General features: G+C 52.2%; 1 protein-coding gene across 1 annotated transcript; it reads left to right on the forward strand.

The window, feature by feature from the left end:
* The first annotated feature begins 604 nt into the window (after positions 1-604).
* Ccdc27 (coiled-coil domain containing 27) lies at positions 605-18,944 on the forward strand. The gene is made up of 11 exons (XM_029555831.1): positions 605-790; positions 1,397-1,604; positions 2,421-2,531; positions 4,310-4,461; positions 7,409-7,588; positions 8,925-9,288; positions 9,480-9,610; positions 12,486-12,563; positions 12,846-13,058; positions 17,368-17,475; positions 18,619-18,944. Exons 1-11 carry the CDS (start codon positions 605-607, stop codon positions 18,739-18,741), a joined length of 1,854 nt encoding a protein of 617 aa, XP_029411691.1. The 3' UTR covers positions 18,742-18,944.
* The last annotated feature ends 649 nt before the right edge of the window (positions 18,945-19,593 follow it).

Raw genomic sequence — 19,593 nt, forward strand, 5'->3', positions numbered from 1 at the left:
GAAGGGTCATGCGTTAGGGCTCGTAGACTCCCTGCGTTCAGTCAATGTGTCTGCCACTCTAGGTCGACACCCAACTCTGCAAGACCGTAAAATGAACTGCTTTGATTTTACTACTCCGAGTCTTTGGTACTCTTATTATGAAGCGAAGATTATTGTTTCTCACAATATGGTCAAAGTATATGATGCACTGGAGATAAAAGTTCCACCAATACGTACAATGAGTGGATAAAAGTGAAAGAGAAAATTACTGCCTTCACCCCATGAGAAGGGCGCTGGGCTTCTGGGGTCAGGCCATGCTTCCTACTTTTGTGATACCTCAAGATCTGGTGGGAAGAGTTTGGGTCCCCTCCCAAGCTCCTTTCCCTAATTGCAGAAATTGAGGAGACCATGCCCTGCCCTGTTTCTATGGAAACATCTGTGATGCCACAGCTGCTCTGAGGAGCTGTAGGTGAGGGGCTTTGGAAGCTGGTCTTGTTTGGTCTGGATCTTTCTGAAGGTTCCAGCTCAAGGTCAAATTCCCTTCTACAGCTTGAGTTGTGCCCAGGAAAAACAGGCCTGTGTGGTCATTCAGGGCTGCGTCTCTGGCTTTGGCCCTGCCATCCCAATGTCCCCTAAAAAGGAGAGTCAGTCTGAGGAGTCCAACTTGACGTCCCCTCGGATCAGCAAGGGCTTGGCGCTTCTGCAAAGCATGGCCAGCCGGGGCTCCCAGAACACAGAGATGAAGCGGCCAAGAAACCAGAACGGCCTCAGCAAGTCAGCCCAGGCCATCAGCAACTACTACCGAAAGACGGTAAGGCATGGGAGGTGCGCTGCCAGATACCAAGCACGGTCACTCTGGAGCTGACCGCTTCTCCCCCTTGCCAAAGGGCCACGTGAAACATCAGTCAACAGAGCTCAGTGCACATTTGGTGGCTGCCTGCCACAAGGTGCTCAGGAGGCCCAAGGACTGCAGCTCTTGAGGGGTGGGGTCAGAGCCCTGGCCAGCCTTGCCCTATTTCCTGAAGGGCCTGTGGCCTCCCTTCCAGAGCCCTGCGGCTTCCCTGGGGAGGTGGTTGTGCAGGGCTGGCTTCCCTCCTTGCAGGCCTTGGCTCCTCCTTGCTCTGGACTGCCAAGCCCAAAGAAGGAAGTCAAGTCTGAGCCCAGAAGAGCAGTCCGATCTGTCCTGAGACTGGAGAGGGGTGTGGAAGGGAGAAGAGAGCCCAAGAGGGGGAAGTCCAGACGGAAGGGTCACCCGCACCCACCATGCACCAGGAGAGCCTGAGATGCTGAAAGCAGGCTTGGTGGCTTCCCAGACCGACACTGAGGACCCAGCCAAGGGTGGCCTGTAGCACGGGGTCTCCTGGTGAACATTCCAGCTGGTCAGGCAGGGGACAAAGCGTTGCTGTGAGCACCCGAGTGGACAGGGTCCCTGCAGCCAACAGAAAGCCGGACCCCAGCATCTGCATCGCGGCGGCTGTCTCACTTTTGCTTCTGCCAGAGCCAGTCCAAGCGCCTTGCCTGTCCTGATGGCTTTGCATGCAAAATAGAAGAACTGAGAAAAGCCTTTCTCGTGAGGCCTGGCTGCCCCCAGTTCAGCACCAGGGCCACATCCATGTCTCATATGGGTAAGAGCCCCTGCCCAGGGTGACTGAAGGCACCTGAAGGGGGCCATTGTCACTATTTGGGGGAAGGAGACCCTGTGGGACCTGAGCTCAGGCTGGGAGTGGAGGGGCAAGCCTTGGCTCGCTCACAACGGTTCCCTTTTTGTTTCCCAGACTTCCGGTTTTGTTATTTCACTGTCGACAATGTGTAGTGTTGGGCCAGGGGCAAGTAAAGGGTCGGGGCTTCCGGAAGCTTCAGGAAGGAGGCCTTTAAAGCCACAGATGCCTCAGTCAGTGCTAGCAAACACCCTGGGTAGTCCTAGAAGTCCCTTGTCTCAATCCCTCCTTGTTCAGTGGCCACCCAGGGGGACACCAGAGCCAAGGCTGCTGTGTCCCCCCTCTTGGCTCCCTGACCTACTGTTGTACCAAGTCCCCACACAATAGTGCTGTCAGGGAGGCTTTCTGTGAGCCAGACTGGGGTGGGGACTGCTGTGTTACTCAGCATTGCCAGGCAAACACTGCTCTGGGCTGTTTGCGTCTGCTCTTATCCTCAGTCAGGGGATGTGTGAGGCACCGGGTTTTTCTGGGGGCTGAGGGGCCACACAGCATCCTGGCTGCAGGGACAGTGTTTGATATCGACTGGGCACTACCCTTGGTCTGCTTAGAAGACACCAGATGAGAGAAATACGGAGCCCACGCTTTGATGGAGCCCATCGCTCAGTCCTGTGCCTTTATCGGGAAGACTCATCTGTTCCTCCTCCAATATTTAAAGATTAAACAGCATGACAGTCTCTGCCCGGGAGACCTGGGGTGGTGAGAGCTCCTCGTCACCACCTGCAGGTTCTGCCACCACGGTCGATCTGCCAAGGGACACGTGCGTCAGCCCTGGGAGCTGGAAGTTAACTGAGGACCAGCTCCTGGACAGACGGGGCTCAGCCGTGAGTGTGGATGGTAAGGCCACCCCAAGGGCCTCTGCCTGCATCTGCTGGGGCCCTGGGGCACAAGGCTGTACCCCGTGGGAAACCTGTTGTCCCCATGGAACTCCTTCATAGGACCACCTGTTTATCAAAGGCTCTGAGAGACAGGCCTCCTAGGTCCAGCTCTGCAGTTGGGCTCAGCCTTCACCAAGGGAAGACACTGCCATTGTTCCTTGGTCTTGACTAATCTGCAACTAAAAGTTGTGTCCCCACTTTGTCTCTTTTTGAGGGCCCCCCTGGGTGCTACCTCAAGGACGGAAACAGGCTTTTGTTTGCCAGAAGCTGAGATAGACATGGTAATTTTGGGAAATGACCTGTAATGACCAGCTTCCCTCAGGACTGACTCCTCGGTCCTGTTATACCTCATCCACTGGACCCCAAGAAGACCACCGAGGACCCAACAGACCAAAATGCAAAAGCAAAGGTTTATGGTTTATTCGGGCTTAAGCTCGGGCTCTCAGACCTCACCAACTCAACGGATCCGGGCTGAGAGCCCAGAGTAAGGGAGAGTGGAGCCTTTTATAGGTTTTAGACAAAGGGGGTGGATACCGAAGATACATTTTGGTTGGTTCAAAGAGCCCGCGCACGCCAACATAATTTTAAACCGATTGGATATATAAGATGCAGCTCTGGAAGTTTCTTATTGGTAGGTGCTATTCTCAGGGCTGTGGAATGTGCTGACTGTTACCTGTGGGGCCAGGAGTCTCCATATTTACCTTATAGGGCAGTTTTTATGCCCGGCCTTGCTTAATCTATAGTTTCCTGGAAGGGGGGTGGGGAATAGCAGGCAGGAGTCAGTGCATGCCAGGGCATGTCTAGGCATGTCTAAAGCAGCAGCCAAGCATTTTACAGAAGCTAAAAGAGCAATTAGTGGGATTCTGGAGGGACTGGGGGGTAGCGGGTGAATGAGGAGGGTCTCAGGGTTCTACAGGTCTAAAGATGGGACTTTGGAGCAAGAGGACTAGACAATGGGATGAGCAAATACCCTCCCTTCCCAACTCCCAGGTTCTGCTTCCTCTGCCCTGACGATCTGGATATGGACCTTTTTAAAAATTATTTTTTTTTTTACTTTTTATTATTTATGTGTATGAGTGTTATACCTGCATGTATGTAAGTGCACCTGTATCATGCAATGCCCATGGAAGTCAGAAGGCATTGGATCCCCTGGAACTAGCGGTATGAACAGTTGTTAGCAGCCATGTGGGTGCTGGGAATTGAACTCGGGTCCTCTGCTAGAACAGTCAGTGCTCTTAACCACTGAGCTATCTCTCCAGTCCCTGTAAAAAAATTATTTATTTTCATTTTATGTGTATGAATGTTTTGTCTGCATATTTGTAAGGGCACCTGTGTCATGCAATGCTGGTGGAGGACAGAAGAGGGCTTTGGATTCCCTGGAACTGGAGTTAGGATGGGTGTTAGCCATCATGTGGGTGCTGGGAAGTGAACCCAGGTCCTCTGGAAGAAGAGTAAGTGCTCTTAACCACTACACCATCTCTCTAGCCCCTGGATGTGGACCTTGATGCTTGCCCATGTCTGGGACACAGTGGTCCCAGGGATAGTCTCACTGTCCTTGCACACAGACTTCTGGTAGAGGGGTAGACAGTTATGGTTTTCATTGCAGTGGAGATAGCTCTCCGGACAGATGATGGCCTCTGAGGGAGAGTCCTGAAGGGTGGACATTGTCATGATAGATTCCAGAGCAGCCGCACAGGGACAAAGTCAACAGCCCACCAGCCTCTGCTTCTTCTTTAGGGCACCTCATTCCATTCAGTAAGAGTGCCTGTGAGCTAAATTACCCACACCAGGAGAGCGAGCCTCCATCTGTGAGTCCCTCCACCAGCAGCTCAGTCAGGAGGTCTCAGAAAACCAGGATGCCCTGGTACATCTCAGTCATCCATGAAAAGGTAAGTCCCCAGGCCCTGGCCCTGAGTTCTAGCTGCCCCACAGGGTGCTGTTGTTCCACTGTCTGGGCTGAGGCCTAAAATGGTCCCTAGACCCCCTCCTTAGGCAGCTAGGAATTCAATGATTGACAAGTCTCCTGCCCTGCCCCCATGCCTGCCTGTCCTCATCCCAACAATCTGGCACCGCATGAGTGGCCTCCAATAGTGTTGTCTGCCTCCTACCTGGAAGTTCCCCTGTGTTCTCTGAATCTGAATCACCCTGACCAGGAGACTTGTGCGCAAGTCAGCACATCCTGCTATGATCCTTTCTACCCGAAGTGCTGCTTGTGCGAGTAGGTCCACAATGCGCCTGTATAATTATTGTAGGGTTCTGTGGTCAGATTTTGGTGTCAAAATTGGCCTCATTTAAAAAATTCAGGGGACTAGAGAGATGGCTAAAGGTAGTTAAGAGCACTGGCTGCTCTTGCAGATGACCTGGGTTTGGTTCCCAGTACACACATGACAGCTAACTGCAGTTCCAGGGAATCTGACACCCTCTTCTGGCCTCCATGAGCATTGCACACACATGGTACACTTACACACATGCAGGAAAAACTCATACACATACTGGCCTTAAACTCACAGAGATCCACCTTCATCTGGCTCCCCAGTGTTGAGATTAAAAGCATACACCACCACACTTGGCTATTTAATTTTTAAAAGATTTATTTTGTTGTTGCTTGTTTAGTTATTTAAATTTCATTTATTTATTTTTTATTTATTTATTTTATGTGGATGAGTGTAAGTGCGTATGTGTAAGTGCACACATGTCATGCAAAGCCCGTGGAGGACAGAAGAGGGCGTCAGATCCCCTGGAACTGGAGTTAAGGATGGTTTTTAGCTGCCATGTGGGTGCTGGGACTCGAAATCCCAGCACCCACATGGCAGCTATGGACCGTCTTTAACTAAAGTTCCAGGGGAATCTGAAGCCCTCTTCTGACCTCCACGGTAATGCACAACAGGGTTGCACTCACTTACATGCAGGCAATACACTCATACATATAAAATAAAAATAATAAAATATTTTTTTAAAAAGATTATTTATATGGTTGGTTGCAGTGGCTCCAGCACTGCGGAGCCAGAGGCAGGAGGGGATCTTTGTGAGATCGAGGCCAGACTGCTCTACATAGTGGGTTCCAGGCCAGCTGGTGTTACAGGGAGACCCTGTCTCAAAAAACAAAACACAAAAAATTGTGTGTGTGTGTGTGTGTGTGGAGTGTGTATGTTTGTACAGGTACCTGTGGTGGCCAGAGGTGTTGAATCTTCAGAAACTGGTGTAAAAAGTGGCTGTGAGCTGCCCAGTGTGGGTGGTAAGAATCAAAATTAGGTCCCCTGCAAGAACAGCAGGTACTCAACATGAGATAGCTCTCCAAACTTCCACCTTGTTATTGTAAATTTATTTAATTTATATATTTTTGTGTATGAGTATATTGCTTGCATGTATGTAAGTGCACCCATGTCATGCAGTGCCCACAGAGGCCAGAAGAGGGGTCAAATCTACTAGAACTGGAGTTACAGACAATTGTGAGCCGCTATGTGGGTGTTGGGAACTGAACCCAGGTCCTCTGCAAGGGAAGCAAGTGTTCTTAACCACGGAGCCATTTCCCCTCCCCTGCTTCTTCATTTTTAGATAAAAACATTTAAATTATGCACGTATGTGTGCGCATGTGTGTATGTGAACACGTACACGTGAGTACGGGTGCCTTCAGGGCGCCGTCTCCCCTCCCCCACCACCTTCATGGTTCTTCTGTCCCCTGCTTTCTGTCTCCTTGTACCCATAATTCTTTTTAATCTCCCCCTAGTACCGGGCATTGAACCCAGAGCTTCATGCGTTCTGGGCAACTGCTCTACCACTGAGCTGTAGCCCCAGCCCTGTTTTCACTCTTGTGAACGTTTCAGACAGGATCTCACTAAGTTGCCCAGGCAGCCCTTGAACTTGTGATCTTCCTTCTTCAACCTCCTGAGTAGCTGGGATGACAGGCCTGCGCCACCAGGCCTGGATTTCATTAATTCCTAGATTACACAGTTTCCTTCGTTCTGTTTTCTATAGGTTCAACTTGAGGATTTTTTTTTCTAAATTCTTGAGACGGCAAGTTATATTGATTTTTCATTTTCCTCATAATAGATGTATCTCAAGGGTGCCACTGGGCTTTAAAAAAGTGTGTGTGGTGTGTGGAGGTGTGTGTGTGGCGGGTGCGGGTGTGCGTGTGTGTGTGTGTGTGTGTGTGTTTCCTATGTATTTTCCTGTAGAGGCCAGAAAGAACATTAGGTCCCCTGAAGCTGGAGTTACAGGCAGTTGTGAGCCTCTGGATGTGGGTGCTGGGAACTGAACTCAGGTCTTCTGCAAGATCAGCAAGAGCTCTTAACTGCCGAATGGTCTCTCCAGCCCCTGCAACCTGGTTTTAAGTCCAGCCTTAGCTAGGTTCCTGAGACTCACACACACTCCCCACCCCCATGTTCAATACCGTCCCGTTCAAAGTGTTTACTAACTTCCCAGGTGAGTTCTTCTTCAATCCACAGGCAACACAGAAGGCTATCACTCTGCTTCCAAACATTTGAGGATTTCTGTTTAGGTTTGGGGCCACTGAGAAGGCAGACTCCTGCATTACAGTTTGGAGGCCAACCAGGATCCAGCCCTAAGAGCTGAGCTGTGCCAAACGCCTTTGCACAGGGACGTGGCTGTCTATTCTCAGGGCGGATGCAGAGGCCACTGAAGGCCTCAGGCTGTGACTGCAGTAAAGCCATGGCTGAAACAAACGGCTGCATAGTTTGGCCACTGGGGTTTGGATGTCTCAGCACAAAGGATCCGCTCCTCTTGGGCTTGGGACTGCTGTTCTCCAGGTGGCTGGGTGGGACGGGTGCGGGAAGGTGTTGGGGAACTGCCCAGGAGTTGCTCCCGCTTTCTCCCCAGGATCAGTCCCTGCTCATGCTGGAAGGAGAGCTCCAGCGCCTCTCAGAGTTGGAGGCCCAGGTGCAGAAGAAAGACCAGGAGATCTTGGCACTCCAGAAGGAGAGGGAGGCCCTGCAGGAGGCCCTGAGGAGCCTTCTCAAAAGCAAAGGCCCAGACACAGCTGGGCCCGCTATAAGGATGGTAAGCAAGCTGTTGGTGGGTGGCCTGCAGAAGTACCCAGATGACTCCATTTGCTGTGGATTTTGCTTCCAAAACACCCAAGCTTCTAGAATACTGCAGGCCCTCACCGGAGCAGACACTGGTTAGGCAGGAGCAGGAGATGAGAGCCAGAATCAGAGCTGGGTGCCTGGGCTTTGCTCTCACTCTACCTGGGGCAAGTCATGGCACCTTCTGGGAATTGCTCTACCCATAAAGAGGGCCGAGCCCCTCTGCAGTCTGAGGAATAAAAGGCCACTGCAGGTAGACCACTAGCTATGCTATGAGCTTCATGGGGAGGCAGCCAGGATTAGTCTGAGCTGGCTGTGATATCTTCTTGCCTATTTCTCCCTCCCTGTCTCAGCACCCTCGTCTGTGAGGGTGCACAATGAGATGCTGTCTGTCTTCCACGCCTGGGGAGAGCTGAGTGAGACAGGTCTCTGTGGCCTGGGGTGGTCTCTTGATTGATTTGAGACTAGACTTCTTTCACACCTGAGGACACAGCCTGAATTTGGGTAGATGTGAAGTGGGAGGAGACAGCAGACCATGGACAGCACCCTGGATCCCTCAAGCAAAGCTGCCCATACACAGACCCCTGGGGTCAAAGCTTCTACTTCCCACCCTCCCAAGGGCTGTTGGTAGGGCAACCAAGAAATGATATGTCAGCTGTGCTGCAAATGAGCATGCTTATTTGTGCAAGGTGCTCACTAGAGGCTGTCCTGGTAGTGCCCAGAGCCCTCTGGTCCCCTTGGGCTGGCTATCTGTAGACCACTGCCTTGCTCTGCTGACATCTTCCACGGTTGCCCATCTACACTCAGTGAGGTTGCCGTACCCTTCCAAGAGGATGGGGGATGGTGTGTATGTGTGTGTCGGGACGTCATCTCCTAGGGCTCCCGCGGGAGCAAGTGGAGAGCCTGAGGCTCTGGACAGCATCTGGCAGGAGCGATCCTGTGAGGTTCTGATGAGGCATGGGAGAATGAGCATCCTAAGGATGATAAACAGGGATGATGAGGATTTACAGCGCTGGATACAGGTGTGGAGCTGACCAGAGCCCCAGGCTGTCATGCCTCAGCTCCTCCAAGGCGAGGCTGGGTGCTAGAAGGCCCTAGCCACAGTGTCCCTGACTACAGGCCTGATCTGGTGTAACCCTTCCCAAGTGCAGATGAGGGTGGTGTTTCAGCCCAATGCCCCTGAGAGCACAGGCCAGTTAACAGTGTCCAGATGATAGGATACAACTGAGTCTTGGGATACTTGCTGGGGTTGCTGCCTTTCCCTGCACCTGGGGACGCCTGCCTCTATCCCCTTTCTCTTCCTCCCACAGATGCAAGAGGGATATGGCAGGATGGAGCCCAGCAGGGAAAGGCAGACACAGCTGGATGGCTTTCTGGAAGAAAAGAGCTCTGAGGGGTTACCTGAGGAGACTCTAATCACCACCGTCAGGGGCAGGATGGGCGGGAAGGGGACTGGGCAGGAGGGCAATGAGGAGGGGCAAGAAGGAGCAGAAGAGGCGGAGGAGGAGGTGGTGGAGGAGGAGGAGGAGGAGGACCAGTACCCCAAGAGGGCATACTGGCTGACTGAGTCCTTCGAGGAGGAGCTGATAGCCCAGATGGAAGAATATGAGCACATGCTGGTGGAGTTTCAGACCGAGCTGGATCTCACCAGGGCCAAGTACTCCCTTGCCACAGGTAGGAAGAGCCAGGGAGTCGATGCGGCAGGGTGTGGATACCCAGCCCTGCTGGCCCTGCTCAGTGGGCAGGAGAGGCAGGTGACGCAGGTCCCTCTCCATCAGAAGAGCCGGGGAGGGCGGCCGGGGTGCGTAGAGAGCTGGAGTCTTCCAGGTCTCCCTCACCCTGCTGTTTCCTCCTTCACTCATTAGGGGCCATCATGTCCTTACAACGACAAGTGGACCTTCAAGAGTCTCAGCTGCAAAAGGTCAACACGGAAAACGAGTTATTAGAGAAGGAACTACGGGAACGAAAGCGGCAGATACAGGCCATGACTGACAAGGTGGCTCCACTCTCAGCAGCCTCACCGGCCTGGCTCAGCAAGCACGGCCAGTGGGATCCCCTCACCCCAGCAGAGCCAAGACGATTCCTACCTGGGTTTGTGGGAGGTCACAAGCCACATGCACGGCCACAGTTTTGTGGTCCTTTAGCCTGGAGTATGTGTCTCTATGTCCTGTGCCATGGTGACCCACGGCCACTCCCTAAACATTTACTGGTCCTTGAGTCTCAAGGCTAAGTCCATCTATGCGTAGAGGGTGCTTAGTCACTGAGCCTACTCTTGTCTCTGTTAACAAATACCTGAGATAGATCATGTCATGAAGTAGAAAGGTTTATTTTTACCCAAGCTACACATGCTCATTATTTATAGAGCCAAATAGTTACCCAAGTTCTTCGCCCGTCTCTGTCTTGCCCCAAAGCAACGACTTCTAAATCCTTTAGCAAATTCTTCAGGACTGTCTACTGTAGCATCATACGGGTGATTATACTTATAGATGTTACCCTGTACTTCCTTACAGAGTCTTTTCCATTTTAGTTCTTTCTTAGTTCTGACGGAGCACATCCTCCCATAGTTTTCTCAAAAAGGATAAATGGGTTTAAAGCTCTGGGAACACAAAACATCTTCAAATGGCACTATTCTACACATTAATAACGATCTGGGTGACCAACCGCAGACTCCCTGTTTGGAAGGCGTTCCATCCAGCAGGTCCGCTGCCCCCTGAAGGTGGTGGTATGGAGGGGAGCTGCTGGGAAGCCCGAGGCCACCCTGAGCCTTGCTCCTCCACAGGATGCAGCTCTCAGGCTGTTTATTGGAAGGTAGTGAGGATCCCGTCTTTGTCCCAGGTGCCCTCACAGACTTGTGCCTTGTTGGTCTAAGATGTATTATCACACGATGTGGGCACTCGGTGGCCCCCTGGAAATGTGTCCTATGGTTCTTTGGTCATGATGCCAGTCACTTGTTTGTTCTGGTTTCGTTTCTGATGCTGTGATAAAATACCCTGACAAAAATCAGCTTAGGGGAGAAGGGTTTACTTAGCTCACAATTCCTGGTTGCAGTTCACCATAGCAGGGAAGTCAAGGCAGGAACCAGAATCAACCAGTCACATCCACAACCAAGAGCAGAGATATTATAGCGTGCGTGTTTAGTGCTCAACTTGCCTTCTCTACTCTTCTTTAAAAAAATATTTTATCGTTTTATGTGTATGAGTGTGTGTATGTAAGTGTATGTAAGTGCACGTGGAGGTCAGAAGAGGATGTCAGATCTCCTGGAACTGGAGTTATGGATGGTTGTTAGCTACCATGTGGTCACTGGGACTCAAACCTGGGTCCTCTGCAAGAGCAGATGGTGTCTTAACTGCTGAGCCATCTCTCCAGCCCTGGTTTCTGTACTCTTACACAGTCTCAACCACAGACTTGTGCTGCACACTTTCAGGGTCGGCTTCCACGCCATTTAACAATCAAAGCAGTCCCCTACAGACATGCCCACAGGCCAACCTGATCTAAATCTCACAGAGGTCCACTTGCCTCTGCCTTCTGAGTGCTGGGATTACAACTGTGCACCACCGTGTCTGGCTAGATTACATTATTTTATTAGGTGTGGGGGTGGTGGAGGTGTGGGTACGGGTGTTGTGGGTATGTGCGTAAGGAGGCCAGAAGAGGCCATTGTATTCCCCGGACCTGTGAGTTACAGGTGGTTGTGAGCTGCTGGGAACTGAACACAGGTCCTCTGCAGGAGGAGGAGGTCCTCTGAACCACTGAGCCATCTCTCCAGCCCCAACCATCGCATTCTTCCTCTCTGATTTCTCTGAAGTCCCTTCTGGGGCTCCAGTAACTTGGGCTGGACATCCTGCTCTGGTCCTCCGTTCTGATCGTCTCTCTACTGCCCACCCCTCCCCCCTCAGATTTCCGCAGCTCTGTCAGTAGCCCTGCTTGTGAGGGTTAGCTTTTATATTCTGAATGTCCAGGGTCTAGCATCTTCTGCGAAGGTTCCTTTCCTCCTTTTGCTGAATGACGCACCCTTTCATTTTCATAATAGTAGTTTTGTCTTCTTCCCTCAAATTAGTTAGAGCTTATTTTCTTTGTTTGCGATGAGGTCTGTCTGTGCAGCCCAGGCCGACCTGGCCTCCTGGCAGTCCTCCTGGCTCTGCCTCCCCATGCTGGGAGGGCAGCGTAGCTGCTTTGTCTCCCTACAAGCTCCTCTTCCTGTTTGTCTTGGTCTCTGTGATTCAGACCAGACCTTCGCACCAGGTCCTGGGACCTCTGAGTGTGCAGATGACTGTGTTATGCTCTCTGGCACAGTGTTGCCCTGAAGAGAGTTTCCATGGAGGTCTTGGGTCGCTGATTTGGTCAGTTTTCCTTGAAAGTTGGGAAACTGGAAGAGCGCCTTACCTAACAAGTAGAAACCATTTGCTGGGGTTCTGTGCCTGGTGGGGTAGAAGACTGAGTACCCGCACTCCATGCACAGGGGGAGGGTGGCATCTCCATGCCTGAAGCTGACTGGTCTCTGCCAGCCTGGACAAAGGGCAGGTAGCTGGCAGGCCGAGGTCCGGGATGACTGTAGAGCTCACAGCTTCTGCAGCAGGGAACCAGGACTTCGCTTCCCCACTGCCTCTTTCTGACACTCCGAGAGACTCCAGCAGGCCAAGCCGGTTTTCAGGTTTCCTACCAACAGCAGGATCTAGTTTTCTCTGGCCTGCCTGGGACACCAGCCGGTGCTCTGCTTCCCACCTTCCGCGTGCCCCTGGGGCTCTTTCTCTTCAACATCTCTCTGTCCCAGTCCCACAGCTTTTTCGCAGGGAGGGCTGGGGGGACAGGTCCTGTGTCCATATTCCATCTGCCTTGGGCCTGGCACCCAGACTGACTCCACTGTTCTCCCTCAGTTCTCCAGCCTCCGGGAGGAAAAGAAACAGCAGGAGATAATGGGGCTCATTGAGAAGGAGAACCTTGGCCTCCGACAGGTGATGACTCTCACAGGCAGCCCTGACGGCTGGCCCAGGCCACTGTCCTTACGGGTTGGAATGCCGTGATGAATAAGATGAGCCTGGAACGTCTTCCCAGCTCAGCCACGCCTCTCAATCCAGGCAGCACCTGGCCCAACAGACCCACACAGGGCACCTCTGGCAATGGGTGGGCTGGGCTGCAGGAACCCAGGGTACCTTTTGTCTTTTGGAGAAGAGTGGACCACACAGGAACAGCTTGGGTCACATGGCTACTGCCCTCCCCTCCCTTACTCTCCCCAGCAAGTGTCAGACTTGGAGAGAGACCTCACCAGGCGTGATGAGACCATCACAGACCTGCACACCAAAGTCACTGAGCTGCGGGCTCAGGTCAACCTGAGCGAGAATCACTTGCAACGATGGAAGCAGTTGCATAATGATCTTCAAGGCAGGAATGAGACGATCCAGCAGATGGAACAGCAGACGCGTGTGATCCTGGAGAACTCCCAGGCCAGGGTAACACGCCGACGACCACCTGCACCCTTACCCCCTGGCCACCCTCGTAGATGCTGCACCCAGCAGACAAGGGCTCTGGCTCATTCTGCCACAGATTGCAGCATCCGGTATAAGTTGATGCTTGAGAAATGGTAGAGGAGGGGGTGAAGGTGCATGGAATATTCTGGAAACAGAGAAGGCAAGGGCCACCATTGTTTAATGCAGAAAGTGGGGCTTGGGTGGGATCCCGACAGTACAAAGGACTTGGAGAGGCAGCCAGGAAGAAGGAAGGTGGTGGTGCCCAGTCACTTTGAGAGTGCTGAGTGTGGGTCAACCACTCTTTTAAGAGCTTTAAGTATGAGAGCCATCTGATCCTCTCAGTAAGCTACAGACTATTCTTTTTTTAATATCATAGATGAATACAACACATTTTAATAATTTCCCCCACCACTGCCTCCTTCCACCTCCCCACCTTTACCCCCAGTATATCTCCCTTTCCACTCCAAGTCCTCTTTAAAATTAATTCATTTATTTTAAAAATATTTTATGGCCGGGCGTGGTGGTGCACGCCTTTAATCCCAGCACTCCGGAGGCAGAGGCAGGCGGATCTCTGAGTTCAAGGTCAGCCTGGTTTACATAGTGAGTTCCAGAACAGCTGGGGCTACAGGGAGACCCTGTCTCAAAAAGACCAAAAATATATAAATAAATAAACAAAATAATAAATAAATAATGTATGCATGCATGTATGTCTTCATGTTAGCAATGGAAACTTCAGGGCTAAACACTTGGTCAGGCATGCTGTTGCACAAAGACTTCACAAGGGCACCTATGTTAGCCTATATCAGAAAGAACCTGCATTCCCACAGGTCAGCAAACAGTTAAAAACATTATAGTAAATCACAACGTGGAAACTATTCAGCCACTGGACCATCTGCTCAAAGAATATCTTAAAAATATTTTATTATTTTTATTTTATGTGTATATTGCTTGCATAAAGGTAAGTGCACCCATGTCATGCAATGCCCATGGAGAACAGGAGGCTGCGTCAGGCCTCCTGGAACTGGATTTATGGACAGTTGCTAGCTGCCATGTGGGTGCTGGGAAGCGAATTCGGGGTCCTCTGCAAGAACAGCCAGTGCTCTTAACCAGTGAGCCATCTCTCCAGCCCCAATTATTATTATTATTATTATTATTGGTCTTTTTGAGACAGGGTCCCCCTGTAGCCCCAGCTGTCCTGGAACTCACTCTGTAGACCAGGCTGGCCTTGAACTCACAGAGGATCTGCCTGCCTCTGCCTCACGAGTGCTGGGATTAAAGGTGTGCGCCACCATGCCTGGCAATTTATTATTATTATTATTATTATTTTTATAACCCACTGAGTTCAATTTAGCGTTGCCCATATGTGCATGGCTGTGGGGGTTGTCCACTTGGGTAGCCTACCAGTGAGCACAGAACACAGCTCAGAGAAAAGTGACTCTCCCTCTCCAGCAGCCATCAACTATTAATAGCTAGGGATGGGGCCTCAGAAGCCACTCCCCCACACACTCCAGAAGCTTTACCTGGATTGGCATTGCATATGTCTCTGGCAGGAAACCACATCTGCTGTGAGGTTGTGTGTGGTCAAGTCATGATGAGAGGACAGCATCTCACAGCTCCCCTCCCTGTCCTCCGGCCCTTACATTATCTTTGACCCCTCCTTCTCAATGTTCCCTGAGCCTTGGGGTGAGGTACATACGATCTTTGCTCTGCAGAGACGACGGATGAGCCAGACCTGCTTGTGGGTGGTTCGGGGCCCAGACCTGGCCATCTCAGACCCAAGAAGAGTCCATCCAGAACCCTGAATGTAGCAAAGAAGAAGGTCACGTGCACGCAGGCTTTAGAAAGATCTTCCAGAAAGATCTTCCCTTCCCACACACCCACAGGCCAGGGAGGGCAGCTTAACCCAGCTCTACCTTCCTTCCTGCTTGGGCAGCCCCATCTCAGTCTGCTGACAGCCTCTCTGAGACACTCACTGGGCCTGTTATGAACTGCTTCTGATCCTGCATGGGTCCTAAGGGACAGGAGGGCACCTGCCTGATGAAGGTGTGTCTGGTAATATCTGCCACTGTGCCTGGACTCAGCAGAGATTGCAACATTGTGAGTGCAAAAATTCTGAAACAGACACTGGAATCTGCAGATGACAGAGTCACAGCTGATGGAGGAGGCTCCCACAGGGGCTGGGCACTGGGGCTGAATACCCTAGGCGACTATCCAGGGGGAAGCAGCACTAAGAGTCTGTGCCTTCAGCACTCTGGGTACTTAGTATAGAGCACTACGAATTGGGAAAAGGTGGAGGCAGGAGGATCAGGAGATCCAGGCTAAATTTTCAGGCCAGCTTCAGGCAAACCCAGTGCTCTCTCACCTCCTGAGATGCTTTCGCATTAGTCACGGGTTCTAGATAGAGTGTGCGGAGCTGGTGCTGAACTTGTAGCCATAGCTTGGGGTCTCTGCTGGGGAAAGCTGGGGTACAAGTTGGAAGATTTAACTCTGGAGGGTGTGACTAGCGTCCCCTGGGTGGCCATGTCCAAGCACAAGCAGGTCTAGAGCACCTGCAGCTCCGTCCACGGGGGCTGCTAACTGCGGAACCCACCCACCTGCTCCCTAGAGAGCATCCTGGAGGACCAGGAGGAGAGTGCTGACGGAGCTCATTTGGGAGGAGAAAGCCTATGGTCATATATACATGGTTGTGATTAGATTTGATGTATGTTTTTGATGCCACAGATGGAACTTAGGGCCTTGGACATGCTCAGCAAGGGTTTTACCCCTAAGTGATACCCTCAGCCCTTGACATTTCATTTCATTTAAAAAATTGTACTGTTCGTTTATTTATATGTGTATATGTGTTCAGGTGTGTGGGTGACATAGTACATATACCGAGGTCAGAAGCAACTCGACAGTGGTCTTCTACTCTGTGGGTCCCAGGGACGGACTGGCTTGGTGGCAAGCACCTTTACCCTCCGAGCCATCTTGCCTGGCCTCACTGTTGTTTCTTGATATTCATGAACACCATATTATAGATATGAGAGAGATTTGCCTTAAACAATTGATTGTCTCTAGAGAAAGAGCAAAGTTTAATTGTATAGAGGCCAAGGCCTCCACTGGAAGCCGTAGACTAAATTATTATTTATTATTATTACTGTTGGGTTTGTTCTATTTTTTGACACAAGGTCTCCTTGTAGCCCCAGCTGGCCTGGAACTCACTATGTAGACCAGGCTGGCCTTGAACTCAGAGATCCACCTGCCTTTGCCTTCTGAGTGCTGGGATTAAAGGTGTGCGCCACCACGCCCAGCTATGGTTTTTTTTTTGTTTGTTTTTTTGTTTTTTTTTGTTTCTTTGTTCATTTGTTTTTTGAGCCAGCATCTCCCTGTACCCCAAGCTGATCTGGAACTTGCTATGTAGACCAGGCTGGCCTCAATCTCACAGAGAGGCACCTGCCTCTGCCTCCACAGTGCTGGTGGGATTAAGGTGTCTGTCATCACGCCCAGCTTATTTTTTAAACATTTATATTTGTTTATGCGTATGTATGAGTCTCTGTAGAAGCCAGAAGAGGGTGTGAAATCCCTTGGAGCTAGGGCTACAGGTGGTTGTGAGCCACCCGATAGGGGTTCTGGGAACTGAACTTGGGCCCTCTGCAAGAGCAGCGAGCACTCTTAACCACTGAGATATCTCTCTACCCCCTTGCCAATGTTTCTTTTTAAGATTTGTTTTTATTATTTCTAGTTATGTGTACACCGGGAGAGAGGTGGTGGTATGTGCACATGTGTGTAGGTGCTGCTGGAGGCCAGAAGAGGGCATCAGATCCCCTCAGAGCTGGAGTTACAGGTGGCTTCGAGCCACTCGACATGGGTGCTGGGAATCAAACTCTGATTCTCTGCAAGAGTAGCATATGCTCTTAACCACAGAGCCATCTCTCCAGTCCCTTCTCACCCAGTGCCACTATTTTAAAACCATATATAGAACTGTGAACATGGCCTGTGGAAGAGAACTCGCTTAGCATGTGTGAGGCTGTAGTCTCAATTCCTAGCACCACCACCAAAAAAAAAGTGTCCCTTTCTACTTTGAAAACAAAAATGCTTTGGCATGGCAAAGCCTTTGGGCTGCGATGCTGGGCCACCCAGGGGCTGGATCTGATCCAGCACATTCTTGCTCTCAGGCTTGCTCGGCTTCCAGCTTCTACCGCCCTGACAAGCAGAGGCAAGATGTGCCTTCCTGGCCTGCAGGACTTACTGCAGCTGTGTCAGGCATCTTGCTTGGCAGCAATGAGCAATGGGCTTCCCCCTTCGTTGGCAGCTCGAGAAGCTACGGAACAAGATCATTCAGGCCGCCTTCACTGTCGTCAGCGGGGCCAAGAACTTGGCCACGGAGATCTCTGACAACTGCATCCTGGATGTTCTGCAGGTATACCTGAGCACTCGCTGCCTCTGCACCCTGTTGTCCCCACAGCCTGTGACCTGCAGCAGAGGGCAGAGGCGAGGTCTGGGTTGGCAGGTACCAGACCATCCCTAGGGATAGTCCTAGCGTGGAGTTGCTCTAGGCCTCAAGGAGGAGGGACACTGAGTGGTCACTACCTACTGTTCCCATCCCTGCCACAGGGAACAAGCCGCCTGCATTCTGGAGGATCTCTGCCCAGCTCAGCCCCCTCCATAGAAACTGTTGGGTCCGAATCCTGGCATAGACCTCTGTCTCTTGGCTTCAGTTTGCCAACTCCCTTGGATCTGGGGTCCCCGAGCAGAGGCCTTGGAAGGTGTCATGCTGCAACAGAAATGACACAGTTTAGGGTGCTGGTGCTCAGTGCAAAGCTGTGGGTCACTCCATGTTTCTCTGAGCTAGAGGATCTTCCCTCTCTAATGCAAGTTTGTGTGCGTACCCTGAAGGTGTAGGGCATCTGCGGGTCATGGAGGACCCAGGCTGCTCTGGCTGGGGCCATGTGCCCAGGTGCCACATCTCATTAGCTGTTATTCTGTTCCCAAGACTCAAACCGCCACTGCACTGCCCCTGTGAGCCCAGCATGCCTGCGTGTCACCTGGTCACCTCCACCTCTGGAGAGCAGGACCCTGAGGCCAGGTCTATGGCCTTGTGTGTGCTGGTGGGGAGGGAAGAGGCCAGAAGGCCAGATGACAGAAGCTAGAGGTGGTGTCTGTGGACCTGTGCATCTGCTGGGCACGAGAGCAGGGCTAGGGAGGGACTGGATAGCCCTTTGCACAAGACAAAAAAGATGGCCTCCTGGTCTCTAGGAGTCTAGGGTTCCCTACAGTGCTAAGGTGACTGATTCAGTGCAGGCTAGGGGTGAGCTGATTTGTGGAACAAGCACATACATCTCCTCCTAGCCCCAGCTCCCGTGACATCTTCCAGTTACAGCAGGAATATCTACCCCAGGCAGCATGGGGGCAGAGCTTTTTGCTGTTGTGCTGTTAATATGTTTTCACGTCACTGCTTTGGCAAAGTCCTTGGGGTAGGAGGGCAGAAGGGTCATGCCTAGGCAGCTGGGTTCCAGGCCAAGGTGGGGAGCTCAGGAGGCAACTCAGTGGCTGTGTTCCTCAGAGGATCATCTCAGAGAGAAGTGATTTCTACAATCAGCTGAAGCAGAAAGGTGTGAAGGTACCTCCACTGCAGCAGTCTGACATCTCCCTGCCTACCAAGGCCAAGAAGGTATCTCCTAAGTAGGCCCAGCCACAGCCTCGGGATGGCCTGCCCTGCAGAGGCCAGGGCCCTGCTGGGGAAACCACGCTGTGTAACCTGCTCTATGACAGAATTAAACCCTGGTGTTGCTCCTTGTTTCCTCTTCTTTCCTGGTACCCACAAGGCCTCATTTTCTACCGCCTGAACTACCCAGACAGGCTCCAGTCCACAGCTCCCTCACTTGGGCCACAGACCCCTCCCGGAGACCCACCTGAGAGTCCCCCAGTTCCTGGGCTTCACTTTGCAGAAGGCCAGCGACTGGAGCCCAGCCCCTCCCACTTTAGATCTGGCACCTCTCCTGCCTCCCCGGCTGGGCACCCATCCTCCTGAGAGGTGGGGGCTTACCTGCCTGGGCCATTCTCTTGCTAGTGAGACCCCTTTGGGGCAAGGGTGGGACGGGGTAGGGGGTGCTGATGACAGCTCCTCCGCTCTTCTGCTCCTGGGCGGCTGTGGTCATGACGTTTGGATGTCCTAGGTCTGTGCCACGAACACGTGCTGAGGAAGATTCGCTCCCGCAGCAACCGTGCACTGAGTACCTTCAGTCCAGGAGGACGGTCTCGGGGCGGGTGTCTCGCCCTCCATCGGGGGAGAGACGCGGCCCCTGCGACCCAGGCCTCAGGCAGGACACCCAGCCCAGCCTGTCTGCGCTCTAAGCACCGCCCTGCGGGGCCGGGCGAGGACCCGGCGCCCTCGCCTGTAGCTTGCGCGGTACTGCAGCGGGTCGGGTAGCTGCAGGTCTGGACTTCGCGACCAGCTCCTCGCGGCCTGGCCTGGTTCAGACCGGACTTCCTGCGCCCTCTTTCGAGCCTGGCCGCCCCCGCCCGCGGCCCCGCCCCC

This window comes from Nannospalax galili, unplaced genomic scaffold (genome assembly GCF_000622305.1).
Source record: "Nannospalax galili isolate Female #2095 unplaced genomic scaffold, S.galili_v1.0 scaffold806, whole genome shotgun sequence".
In the NCBI taxonomy this organism is placed as follows: domain Eukaryota; kingdom Metazoa; phylum Chordata; class Mammalia; order Rodentia; family Spalacidae; genus Nannospalax; species Nannospalax galili.